The sequence below is a fragment of the Octopus sinensis genome, linkage group LG14 (genome assembly GCF_006345805.1).
Source record: "Octopus sinensis linkage group LG14, ASM634580v1, whole genome shotgun sequence".
Classification (NCBI taxonomy): Eukaryota; Metazoa; Mollusca; class Cephalopoda; order Octopoda; family Octopodidae; genus Octopus; species Octopus sinensis.
In genome coordinates, this window is record NC_043010.1 from 825,699 (window position 1) to 840,698 (window position 15,000).

General features: G+C 35.0%; 1 protein-coding gene across 1 annotated transcript in view; it reads right to left on the minus strand.

Annotated features, from left to right (window-relative positions):
• Window positions 1–2,385: 2,385 nt before the first annotated feature.
• Window positions 2,386–15,000, minus strand: part of LOC115219216 (protocadherin beta-2-like) — a 262,823-nt gene continuing 250,208 nt past the window's right edge. Inside the window, exons 4-5 of the mRNA XM_036508561.1 lie at window positions 9,961–10,310; window positions 2,386–3,821 (exon numbers count right to left, since the gene is read on the minus strand). Coding sequence (XP_036364454.1) covers window positions 3,798–3,821; window positions 9,961–10,310 — 374 coding nt within the window. The 3' untranslated portion in view covers window positions 2,386–3,797. The remainder of the gene's footprint in view (window positions 3,822–9,960; window positions 10,311–15,000) is intronic.

Here is a 15,000-nt window from a genome sequence, read left to right on the forward strand (position 1 = left end):
TCACTTTGTTCCAGAAATAATCCTTTTTCTTTAATCTTGGGACTCCCTAAGATCTGTTACTTGGTTTTCATGGCACATAAGTGACCAAGATCACAACATCCCTACTGATCAGGATAGAGGTCCAGCAATTTCAAGAGGAGGGGCTAAGTTGTTTACATTGACCTCAGTACTTGACTGATATTTTATTTTTATCAATCCTGAAGGGATAAAAGGAAAAGTTGACCTCGGAGAGGTTTTTACTCAGACCATGAAGAGCTGGAAGAAATGTCACTAAGCAAGGCTCTAATCACCCTGCCAACACATCGCCTTTCTCCTCTATGCTATAATCCTTTCTACAATTGGCACAAGGCCTAAAATTTGGGGGAAGTGGCATGTCAATTACATCAACCCCAGTGTTCAACTGGTATTTTTATTGACTCTGAAAGGATGAAAGGAAAGTCAACCTCAGCCTAGTTTAAACTCAGAGTGTGAATACAGATGAAACGCTGCTTAGCATTCTGCCTGGCCTACAGTCGATTCCACCAGTTCACTCTCATATACTATAAGAAAAATAATTTACTTGAACAACCAACAAATAATGTTTTCTCAGTCCAGCTTTTTTACCCTTTTATGCATTTCAGCTAAAATGCTGCAGCCATGCTGAGGCACCACATTTATTTTTAAATAATTCAGACTAAACATTAAACCTAATTTCATCATCTGCTCAGTCTTCAAAGGCCTAAAATTAAGACCTGGAACTTCTCCAATACCCCTCACACTTTTACACTCAGGAACACTTACCTACCAACCCAGCTTTTCTGCTCTTCTTCTATCCTTATTCTTTCTCTCATATTCACATTGTAATTTAACGCCATACGTCTCTCTTTCCAGCTGGGGAAACCATGTATTCACCTCTTCAGCAAAACACTTGTTCTTGTCTCCCTATCATACTTTCCCATCCTTCAATAATATACCCCAACCTCTTCAGAGAGGGATGTGTCATCCAAGTACTTGGTTACCTCACCAGTGCTGGTGCGATGTAAAAAATACCCAGTAGTCTCTGTAAAATGATTGGCATAAGAAAGTGCATCCAGCTATGGAAACTATGCCAAAACAGACATTAGAGATTGGTGCAGCCCTCTGTCTAGTTGGTTCCTGTTGAGCCATCCAACCCATGACAGCATGGAAAAAGGGACACTAAATGATGATAACAATGATAACTGAGTCTCTTGAGTATAAAATATTGTAAGGTGCACCATAGCAGTAGTATTGGTAATTTCACATTTTATTGTTGGCATAATTGTTAGAGTAGCTTTGCAGTATCTATCATATTTTAACATGTATAAGGAACCCTCGTGCATAAGGAAGCACCTAATTTTGGGGGCTTAAAATTTGGAAAAAAAGGTTTTGTAAGGGATTATAATACTATCCATGTATAAGAAACTCCCAAATTTTTTTAATCTAATTTTTGACAAAAATGGGTTCCTTATACATGTTAAAATATGGTAATTACAGCTCTTCAAATACCAAGTTCAAATCCTGCCAAAACCAACTTTGCATTTCAGTGTTCCAAACTCCGAGTATAAGCCAGCACCTAGTTTTCAGCCCAGATTCTTAAATCATATATTCCTCTGCTAATATTAGAAACTCTTTTAGACTTCAACCTTTTCTGTTTTTCTAATACTCACCAATATTTCCAGACAGAGTTCTTTTAATGCTGTAATATTTTGGATCTTAGTCAGGGAAACTCTTTTTGCAAATCTTTGCAGCATTTTCTCCTTCTTTTTAAAAAAGAAACGCATTACAATGACGATATGAAATTTTTGGTAATCCATTTCAAATAAAGAGTAATCGGAATGAAAGATAATTCTATTTTTAGTCAGGAACAAAGAAATGTGCTCCCACTTCAAGGCAACAGCTGTTTTAACTGTGTTACATTTCAGGTATGTTCAATGTAGAATTAAAAGATTTAGCTTAAAATGCTCAGAACTTTCTGGACAACCTAAAATATGTGTGTGTGTGTGTGTGTCTTTCTGTCTGTATTTGTCCACCACCACTGCTTGACAACCAGTGTTGGTGAGTTTACATTCCTGTAACTTAGTGGTTCAGCAAAGTAGACCAACAGAATAGGTATGAGGCTTAAAATAGAATTCCTCTAAGTAAAAGTTATGCAAAATCTGTAGACAAGGGACACCAATTTTCATACAAAGCAAACAATGAAAAAAAAATACAAATACATATGGAAAAGAATATTATATGATTGATTGATTGATTCTAGTTTCAGCTTATGAGCTGTGGCCATGCTGGGGCACCACCATTTGCTGGGGCACCGCCATTTATATATTTATATATAAGCAATCCAACATTTTTGTAGCAACTTTTGAAATGAAAATATACAAACTCAGCTTAAATTTGTTTGGAGTATTTTATTATGTCACATTTGACAATATATACACATATGGTTGTATATATGGGGAAACAGCTTTTCTTTTATGCATGGTTTATTAAATACACGACTATGTTCATGTTCTTTCTTTTATATTTCATATTTTGTTTTTAGATTTTTTCCTGTTGGTTTGGAAAAGTAGCATTTCTAAGTCCTGTGGCTTCATACTGATGATCAATACACCTTTTGCAGGCAGAAAGTCAATACAATCTCATTCAGTGTATAAGAAATAACACAAACGTCGACTATGTTTAACTCCTGATAATGAGGCTGTGAAGGTCTAGAAACATTGAACATGGATTCAGGAAATCGACAATTCCAAACCAACTGTAAAAAGTTAGTAAGAAAATATGAAAAATATAGAAGATTAAATCTGAATGTAGTCATGTATTTAATGAAATGTGTGTGTGCGTTTGTGTGTGTGTATTGTGTGCATTTATGTTCACAAATGTAAAGAAAAGAAATGGGGAACTCAGAGAAGAAGCTGAGTGATGCCTCAGCTTCATATGTATGTATGTATGTGCTTATATGTGTGTGACTGTATTGTGTTATTTCTACAAATATGAAAGTGCTTAATACACAGATGTAGTAAAGTGTGTAGTGCCCAATTATATCTGAGTATAGTTAACTGTGGGTTTAAATCCATATCAAGGTTTCATGCAGGAATCCAAGTGGATATCACTGATCATCAGTAGATGTGAAATCATATTAGGGTCAGAAATGGAAAAGGTATTATAGGTAAGGGACTTGTCACATGATCTGTGACATCACTCATGTTTACTGCTTTGTAAAATCATCCTTTTTTAAGGTGGGAAAATATTTTTGTAGTAGAATGTATTTTTTCTATTATATAGATATTTCTTTTGTTTATTGTTAGAAGTGGGTGATACTGTATGTGGAATTTCTCTGCAAAGCAGTGTATGTATTAGTTTTATATTTACATATATGTACAGGTGAAAATTAGCTTTTTTCAATTTTTATTCATTTGTTCATTTATTTTTTTCTTTTAATCTGTTCAAGGTGTGCAACTCCTGTAAACATTGCAACGCCAATGGTATAGCCGTCCATAAAATTTTAACATCCATATTAGCATTGTTTTGCGAAAGTTGAATGGGTACTGTAAAAACATATGTCTATCTGTCGGTTTGTCTCTCTCTTTCTCTTTCTCCCTCTCTCTTTTTGCAGCTCACTTTCTACAGAGTCTGTTTGTCCATCTGTTCAAACAAGCCAGTTAAAGGATACTTAAAAAAATTTTTTTTTGTGTGTATGTGTCTTTCTGTTCTTCATCACTTCGTAAACAATTTCCCGCTTTTGGTTGTTCTTGTTCTTGATGTTGTTGAGGCTTCTGTTGTTATAAAGCTTGCTTCTAGTTTTATTTTGTAATTTGGTAAAGTCTCTATAAATTGAAATATGTTGTGTACAATTTAAAAAAAATTTTTTTCATTTGCATTCTAAAAATTTTTACAAAATAAAAAAAAACAATAAAACAGTAGTAGTAGTAGTAGTAGTAGTAGTAGTAGTAGTAATAACAACAACAATGTAATAATAATGAAAATTATAAAATGGAAACAAATGTATGGAAATAAATTTTTTTAAATTTTCAACAAAATAAACCATAATACACAATAATAATAATAACAATAATAATAGTAATAATAATAATAATAATAATAATAATGATAATAATAATAATAATGATAATAATAATAATAATAATAATTTGAATTTTGATAATTGATTTCTTTTTCCGTTTTTGTTTTTCCTTTTTTTAATTCTCCTTTTCTTTCCTAAACATGAAGCATTTTTAGATAATTAAAATTCATTTCTGTTCTGCTGCTACCATCGATGACTTCAAGATAGAAATTCTTGCAGTAGTTTGAAAGAATTTGTTAAAAGTAGTAGAAAAAGGAGTAGCAGCAGCAGCAGCAGAAGTAATGGTAGTCATAAATAAAGCAAATACCTAATAATCGAGGTTTGACTGTGGTATGACAAGGAGCAAAATTATGCAATGCAAATGACAATAATAACAACAACAAACTAATAATAAAACAAATAAAAAAAACTAAATTAAATTTTAAAAAGTAAAATAAAAAAAAATTAGTTTTTAAATCAATTATTCCAAACATTTTTCCACAAGCATGGTAAAATAATTAAAAATAAAATAATTAGCTACTACGAAATTCTAATTTATGCTGGAAAAGAAAAGAAGGGGGAAAAAAATCAAGTTAAAAATTAAACAAAGAAATAAAAAGAAAATTGAGATTAAACAAATAACTAACTGAAAAAATTAAATAATGATGATAGTGATGATGTTGATGATGATTGCTGGGGATGATGAAGGTGGTGGTGGTGATGGTGATGATAAGTGTTATGATGATGATGATAGTGGTGATGATGGTGATAGCGGTGATAGTGGTGATAATGTTGATAATTGTTATGATGATGATGATTAAGGTGGTAATATTAATAATGATGATGATAGTGGCAATGATAATGATATTGTTAATAATGATGATAATGATATCATTGATGGTGATGATAACAATAATATTGGTTCATTATATTTCCTGAACTACATGACTGTTCTACAAGATGGAATTATGGAATCGTCCATCCTTTGCATCATGGTTAAACAAGTCACATTAGTTCATCAGAAGATCCAGCATCTACATACATATATACACAAATCAAGCAATCTGACTGTCTGTCTACCTGTCCATCCATCTATCTGTCTATATATCTTTCTAACTGTAAATCTGTCTGCCTATCTCTTTCAATAATAATAATAATAATAATAATAATAATAATAATAACAATAATATTGTGCCTATGATAATTGGTGCATTGGGAACAGTAAGCAAAGATATAGACAAATGGCTGAAGGAGATTGGAATAGAATGTCCGGTAGAGCTCCTCACAGAAGGTTTGTCTTTTAGGAAGAGCAAGGATTACCATGAGAGTTCTAAGTACTGGAAGACTTCTGAAAACTTGTGGATACCTAAGGTTACAGGTGGTAACTAACTACCCACATAAATCCTACCAGGAATAAGAGCAAACCTGAGCTAAAAGAGGATATTGTAATAATAATGTTCATCTCTCGTTGTTGACAATGACCAGGATATATCATGGGAGAAGAAGATGGGTCGTAGTGCATCTGGCTGTGGGTGATCAAGCTGATGTGTGCTTGGAAGGTTCTGCTGCAGGTTGCGCACTGGTGGTTTGCTGGGAATGAAAGTAAGGAGCTGGCTCTGGACTTGTGCAGCTTACATTTTCTTTTCGCTCCTCTGATTCTGTTCTTTTCATAGGAAGTGGCACCTCTGTTGGTGCAGCCATGCCAGGCTGGGCAGTCTTGTGCATGCATTTCCCAGGTGTTATGGTTGATCTGAAATCTTACATTAGATCTGACACACATAGATCTTATCTCAAGATCTGCACACTTGAGATTTTGTGTATAAAACCATAAACATACATACCATATTGTCCATCAAAATGAATATGTTTGTATGTAAGGACGGTGCTTTGATGGACAAAAAGACAGATCGATAATTGACAGACAGGCAGATAGTGATGAACAGAGGTTATCAGTAGAAAGATAGCAGGAAAAAAGATAGATGGGTAACTAAAGATAAAAGTATGACTGACATAAGACGCAGCTCATATCATTTGTTCCTTATGCATTTTTTGCCTTTGTGGATATTTGCATCCTCTGCAAATTCACAATAGTTTTTCAGGATCCCCACTTGAACTGTTGTGGATCTGCATTAAATTAAGCATTGAACATCTACTACAGAGGATACAAATAGCCACAATGGTGAAACAGGCATAGGGAATAGATGGCAATACTGCTAACCTCAGCACTTTACTGGAAGTAGACTAAATGATTATACTTAACAGGAAGTTCTAAATTCACCAGTGGCAGTTGTACACTTAACTACACATAGGAAATACTATTATATATGTGTGTGTGTGTGTTATCCTTCCACTATTTTTTACATTAACTTCTATACGCTTCCCTATTTCTAATCACCATCATCTTCTCTCTCCTACCTTCCAACTAATTCCTATGTTATCATAGACATCCCTATATTTCAACCCTCATACAGTATTCAGAATATTTGTGCCCTTATCCCATTTCTTACCAGGCTATCAGATATTGCTACACATCACTGGTCACAATTGGCTTTGCATTGTTTTAGCCTTCAATGACTCCACCCTGCTGGCTAAGCAGGCAGGCTAACAGAAGAAAGAGTGAGGGTAAGTTGCGGCGAAAGAGTACTGCAGGGATCACCCCCCCCCCTTTCCTGAGCCTCGTGGAGTTTTAGGTGTTTTTGCTCAATAAACACTCACAATGCCCGGTCTGGGAATTGAAACCATGATCCTACGACCGCGAGTCTGCTGCCCTAACCACTGGGCCATTGCACCTCCACACACACACATATGTATATACATATATATATATATATATATATATATATATATATATATATATATATATATATATATATATATATATAATATATATATATATATATATATATACATGTATGTATGATGTATGTATGTATGTACATAATTTGGGTGGAGTTACTCTCTTATTTCTTTGAGTCTCACCTGTGGGTGCAGAGGTTCCTCAAGCAAGTGATGTCATACAAACATATATTATTAACCTTTATCACTTCCCTTTCCTCATTGTCTTCCTTCAGCCGTGTACTTTCCTCTCTGCTATACTCCATCCCTTCTTCTCCAGCTGCCGTATCCTAGTATATTTTCCACAGCAAGTCACTTATCTCTATCTCTCTATTATTCTTTTAACTTCTCATCAACTGGCACAAATCCCACTCCCTCAATACTCCTCCCCCTGCTACTCAAAGGACTTTGTCTTGTCTTGCAAGCTACTTGGTTATCCCACTGGTGCTGGTGTCGCATATAAAGCTCCCAGTACACTCTGTGCAGTGGTTGGCATTAGGAAAGGCATCCAACCATAGAAACCATACCAAAATAGACAACACAACTTAGCACAGCCCTCTGGCTTGCCAGCTTTTGTCAAACTGTTCAATCCATGCCAGCATTGAAAACAGGCATTAAATGATGATGATGACGATGATGATGATGATGATGATGATGATGATGATGATGACGATGATGATGATGATGACGATGATGACTATGTTATTGTGTACTCTTTCTTTTCAAACTGTCAACACTAAACAGATTATATAAGAAGTTGGTTGAATAAATGGTAGATAAATGGCTGGTTAGATGTGTGGATAGCTCTTGAGATGGATCAGTGGATGGATTGACGAATGTGTAGGAATTAACAAAGAACAGTTGAAGTTAAGAATTTAAAGATATAAAGGAAAATAGGAATATCAGACAGATACATTATTTACATTATTTACATTTGACAAATATTTGTCCTCATCTTGTTTGTTGTTAACACAATATAGAACTGTATTATCAGACAAATATCCAATAAAAATAAAAATTGACAGACCATGCCAAGAGAAAATAAAAACCCACAAGATTAAACTAAAAAGATAGCAAGAAAAGACAAGTGAGAGGGGGGGGAAGAATAGAAATATTTTTTTAAACTGAAATTTAGAGGAAAAGACGGGAGAAGAGGAAATACAAAAAAATCATACCCATACATATATATGTATAAACTCAAGAATTTTGCTAATTTATAATTAAGGCATAATTAATATCCTGCAGAAAACTATAATTAGTGACTAATTAATTAATGAAAAATATTGCTGCTATATGTTACTGCAAAAATCTATCTTTGGAAATAATATGGAATATATCTCTTCTTTAAATCATAGCCTGTTTGTTGTTTATATATGATATAGCCTGTTGATTGCCTATAAAGCATAGACAGCTGATGGCTCATAAATTATAGCATGCTCATTGCCAATAAATTATATGTTGCTGATTGTCTATACATTTTAGTTTCTTGACAGCCTATAAATTATAGTTCTCTGGTTGCCTATAAATTGAGGTTGTTGATTGCTTATAAATTATAGGCAGTTAATTGCCTATAAATTATAGGTTATGGGTTGTCTCTAAATTATACATTGTTTTTGCCTATGAAATATAGCCTGTTTATTCTAGATAAATCATAGTTATTTCCTATAAGTTATAGCCTTATGACTACCTATAAATAATAGGTTGTTATTTACCAATAGATTATAGTTTGATCACCAGCAAATTATAGCTTTATGATTGCTTATAGATCATAGGTCTTGGTGACCCTGCCAGTGCTGGTGCCACATAAAAAGCTTCCAGTCCACACTGTAAAGTAGTTGACATTTGAAAGGGCAACCAGCTGTAAAAACCACGCCAAAACTGACCTCACCTGTGCTGGTGCCATGTAAAAAGCACTCAGTCCACTCCGCAGTATGGTTGGTGCTAGGAAGGGCAGCCAGTCTTATAAAAAACCTTGCCAAAACAGACACAGAAGTAGGGTGCAGGCTTCTGCTTGGCCAAACTATCCGGCCCATGCCAGAATGGAAGCAAATATTAAACAATGACAATGATGATAATGATGATTGCTTATAAATTCTAGAGTAAAGTTTGGATAAATTCATATGCCATGGGCAAGGGAATAACCTAATGTTTCAAGAGGGGCCTGACATTTTGCCCTCTCTTTCAAAAGAAAGGGACAGCACCAAACTGTCAAATTCCTTTATCAAAACTCCATCCTGTGCAGAGAGATGAAACTGGGGACCTCATGGGTGTGCAGTAATCATTTCAATTCAACCATACAGCCTTGTATTTATGCAAATCACCATCTTTGGTTTAACATCTACTTTTCCATGCTTGCATGGGTCAGACAAAATCTAAATTGAGGCAGGGTTTTTTAACACTCATTGCATCACATGATCTGCATTGAATATATTTATGCTAGCCCCTCTGAGGTCAGTAAAGAAAAGCAACATCATCATCACCATCATCATCATTTTCACGATTATTATTATTATTATTGGTGTTGTTGTTGTTGAAGGTGGTGAGCTGGAAGATCATTAGCGTGCTGGATGAAATGCTTAGCAATATTTCACCTATCAGTCCATTCTGAGTTCAATTCCCACTGAGATCAAGTTGGCTTTTCATCCCACTGGGGGTCAATGAAGTAAGTACTTGTTGAGCCCCTCTCTTCTAAAATTTCAGACCCTCTGCCTTAAGTAGAAATGATCATTATCATTATTATTAATATTATTATTATTATTATTATTATTATTATTATTATTATTATTATTATTATTATTATTATTATTGTTGTTGTTGTTGTTGTTGTTGTGAAAGAAATTATTACTATTATCATTATCACTATTATTACTTATATTATCATGTTTCTTTTATATTTTTTTTTACAATAGACATAACAAAATTCAACCAACCCAAGGCAACGAACTATAATTATAGTCATTAAGAAAATTATCATCATCATTATCATTATTATTATTATTATTATTGTCATTTTTATTTTTATTGATTTTTTTTTTTGTTACTGTTTTAACTTTTTACAATGGAAGTACCTTTGGCACTGCTGGTAGTGGTTTTGTGTGCGACGTGAAGCTGTTTTTCATGGGAAGGTCCCAGAGCTGACTGGAAATGCCGGTTCCACTGTGGCCCTCGGAAATGGACTTCAGGTCTATGACATCAGTGTTGAGGGAGTTTGGATTTTGCAGCTTTGATTGAACAGAAGATTTTACTGGTGTGTAGATATCCTTTGGTTTGCCAATACTACTCAAGGTTGGTGATGACTTTACGCCTGAAGATGATAATGATGTTGTTGTTGTTGCTGTTTTTGTTGTTAATGATGATGATGATGGTGATAATGATGTGGATGTTTTCGGCTGTTTATCAGGCTTGGAATATTGATGTGCTGCAAAGAGAAAAAATAAAAAATAAATGATAACAATTGATTTCAAATTTTGGCACAAAGCTAGAAATTTCAGAAGAGGGGGCTAGTTGATTATATCAACCCCAGTACATAACTGGTTCTTATTTTATTGATCACAAAAGGATGAACAGCAAAGTTGTCCTCTCAACGATTATTTATTATACGCCCTTTTCAAGCCTAACCAGGCTCATGGGCCTGGTTTCCCAGTTTCTGTGGCATATGTGTTCCCCCCCCCCCGCTGGATGGGACGCCAGTCCATCGCAGTGTTACTTAAGAAACAGGAAGAAAGAGTGAGAGAAAGTTGGGGCGAAAGAATGCAACAAGGGTTGCCACCCCCCCCCCCCCCACTGCCAGAGCCTCGAGGAGCTTTAGGTGTTTTTGCTCAATAAACACACACAACGCCCGGTCTGGGAATTGAAACCATGATCCTCCGACCATGCCCTAACCACTGGGCCATTGCGCCTCCCTCTCAACGATTAGCCAGAGATGATTTTTAAAATGAGAATATCTGAAATAAACTCAACTGCTCTCACAAACGAGAATACTAAAAATAAACCTGACCCCTTCCAAAAATTAAGTAACAAAGACCGGGAAAATAATCCAGAATCCTTGAGGTTCTTGAGATATCTCGTCCATGGACAAACAAGCATGACTGGAAACAATACCTCTGCCTTTGCTAAGGTGGAGGTAATAATAATAATCATTTCTACTATTGGCACAAGGCCTTAATTTTGTGCGTGTGTGGGAGGAGGGGGTTTGTCAATTACATCAACACCAGTACAATCCTTTCTACTAAAGGCACAGAGCCCGAGATTTTGGTGGGAAGGTTGGGATTAAGTTGGATTCCATCAACCCCAGTGTTTCACTGACACTTAATTTATCGATCCCAAAAGAAGAAAGGGCAAAATGGACCCCAGCAGAATTTGAACTCAGAATGTAGTAACGGGTGAAATACCACTAAGCATTTCACCCAGCATGCTAACAATTCTGCCAGCTCACCACCTTGATAATAATAATAATAATAATAATAATAATAATAATAATAATAATAATCAGCTAATAAAATTGAAGATAGTAAAAACTAAATGACAGAAAAGGTTAAAGAACTAAGATAAAACTGTGCACCAGGTGCAAACATAGATGTGTGAAGAGGTCTACTTCTCAACCATGTGGTTTCAGGTTCAATCTCACCACATAGCACCTTGGGGTAAGTGTCTTTTATTATAGCCTCAGACCAACCAAAACCTTGTTAGTATATTTAGTAGATAGAAACTATGGAACCATTTTTTTTTACCTTTTTACTTGTTTTAGTCACTGGACTGTAGCCCTACTGGGACACCACCAGAAAGGGTTTAGTCAAATAAATCAACCCCCAGTACTTATTTTTATATCTGGTAGTTATCCGACAGGCCTCTTTGGTTGCACCCTTCAGTTATGGGGACATAAACAAACCAATACTAGTCACTAAGCAGTGGTGGTCGTGAGAGAACCACAACACAGACACACACACACACACTATTATGTTAGTCAATGCTTCCATTGTCTTTGTTTTTTAAGACAATGGAAGCATTGACTAACATAGTAGTAGAGACACCATTTCAAATGTTTGATTGCTCACTGTCCTACTCAGTCAGGGCTGCAGTCCAGGGGATAAACACCAACAATATGTATTATTATCATCATCATCATCCTCATCACCATCATCGTAATCACAAACTTTCATTATTACCATATCAATTAAAAACCACCACCACCACCACCACCACCATTGTCAATATCATCAGACACATTTGATAATGATGTAAGACATTAAAATATGAGGAGATGGTCATAACCAGAATGCCTTTAATCAAAGAGCTCAATAAAGGCTGACATGGAATCTAAACAACAACTTTCATTTCTTCTTCTTCTTCTCTTCTTCTTCTTCTTCTTCTTCTTCTTCTTCTTCTTCTTCTTCTTCTTCTCTTCTTCTCCTCCTCCTCCTCCCCCTCCTCCTCCTCCTCTCCTTCTTCTCTATTACCCATTTAGACTTTCACTTTCTCCCCACCCTAACCCTTGTGTTCTCTCTTTAGCTACTAAGTTCTCACTCCTGCTCACCTCCCATCAAATCTCCACATCTCTCTCTCTCTCTCTCTCTCTCTCTCTGCAACCAGCCTCAACCTCTAATTCCTAGTGTTAAATGCATGTAGCACTAACACCTTCTCCAGATCCCCACGCAACATGATGCATGTGTGAAACAAGCACTGCTGTTTCCAGATTTGCAGATAGCATCACAGTAATGACATTTAGCAGAAATCTTACTGTATCGAACATTCCAGTGGCAGCAGATCACAGCATTAGTCAGTCACTCACTCACTCACTCACTCACTCACTCACTCACTCACTCACTCACTCACTCACTCACTCACTCACAGTCAGTCAGTCAATAAGTGCGTGAGGCGACTGGCATAGATGGAAAGAAAGGAGGAATATGTATGTTGATGGCTGATTGGATTAGAATAAAGATGCAAGCAGAGATGGCACATGGCACACATCTACGATAAAGGGATGGGATGGTAGTGGGTTGAGGTGGGTGGTGGCACCAGATAAGAATCAAAAGCAGAGTTGTATTGTGATGTTGTGATATGGTGCTGCGAGTTCAAAGTGGTGTCGTGAGAGATTTCTGTTTCTATCGACACAGATTCAATACAGACATGTGCACATGCGCACTCAAGTGTGAGTGTGCATGTCTATAAATATTTGTGTGTGTTTATATTAATGAATATATGTGTGTGTATGTGTGTGTGCATGTGCTTGTGTTTCAAACATACAGACATTATATATATATATATATATATACATATATATATATATCTATACATATATATATATGCATATATATATATATCTATACATATATATATATACACATATATATATATATGTATATACATATATATACATATACATATATATACATATATATACATATATATGCATACATATACATATATATACATATATATATATACATGCATATACATATATATATACATATATATATATACATATATATATATATATATACATATATATATACATATATATATATATACATATATATATATATATACATATATATATATACATATATATATATATACATACATATATATATATATATTCAGATATATATACATATATATATATATATATATGTATGTATGTGTATATATATTTTGTATATGTGTGTGTGTCTATCTATATATATACACACATACATTATGTATATGCATACATAAGTTTGTATCATAATCGTCATAGTTGTCAATGTTTTAACATCCACTTCTCCAGGGGTCAGACAAAAATATGTTGAGGCAGTTTTCTCTGGCCGGATATCCTTCCTAGCACAAAAACCACCATTTGTTACCAAGTGAGGTAGCAATCTTCTCTGTTGGACAAAAAACAGCCCAGAGTTGAAGGTCTGGAAATAAATGACACCTCAGCATGCCTTTTGTTGAGAAAGGTTACACAACAAACAAGTCAAGACGCCCAGAAATGCTTTTGTAGTGGACTGTTTGAGATCCTTAAAGAAGCCAATGGTTACAAAGAGTGAGCTGCAAAACCCATCACACACACACACACACACACACGTGTGCATACATCCTTTATGAGGTGAACAACTTGGTTCCAGGACTTGTTTTCTTTTTAAAATCTTAATACTTGTTTATCGGTTTCTTTTGCTGAACTGCTAAGTTATGTGGATGTAAACACACCAACACCAGTCGTCAAGTCGTGGTGGTGGTGGTGGTGGTGGTGGTGGTGGGGAAGAAACACAAGCACGAAAACACACACACACATGATAATCGCTCCGTTTCTATTCACGAAAGCCACTCACAAGGCTTTTGTTGGTCCAAGGCTATAATAGAAGATACTTGCCCAAAGTCCCAGGGTGGGGGGCTGAAGCTGGAACCATGTGCTTGGGAAACAAACTTCTTACCACACACCCACACTTGTACCAGTACACACATATATATATATATATATGTGTGTGCGTGTGTGTGTGTGTGTGTGTGTGTGTATGTGTGTGTATGTATATATATATATATATATATTTATAAAAAAACAAACAAAATGAAAGACGAAGATGGGTGTGTAAACTACAAGCAGCTGTATTAGTTTAACGCTCAGGAAGTTTGAAAATAAAAAATGATAGAGAATCAGGAAATTATGCATAATTTTCTGTTTCCTTTGTCATTCATTTAATTTTATTCTATTATGCTCTGTACTCAACCATAAGTTAGTTCTGAAGTATATGAATACTGAGTTCTAGCTCCAGATTATTAGTATCACTATGACTAAGTGAATCATTGACACACACACACACACAAACACACGTATGTATGTGTAAGTACATATCTGAGTGTCTGTGTGTGTCACTTGTAGTGAATATTTTGCTCCAATCTCTCAGCACCAACAGAGACCATATATATATATATATATATATATATATATACATAATGTATTGACTGCTATTTCCAATAAACATTGGTGCTTTGTTGTACTACTCTCTCTCACTCACTCTCTCTCTCTGTATATATATATATATATATATATATATATATATATATATATATATATACATATATATAGGCAGAAGTTGTTGAATGACTCAAAGTGTGAGAATTTTGTA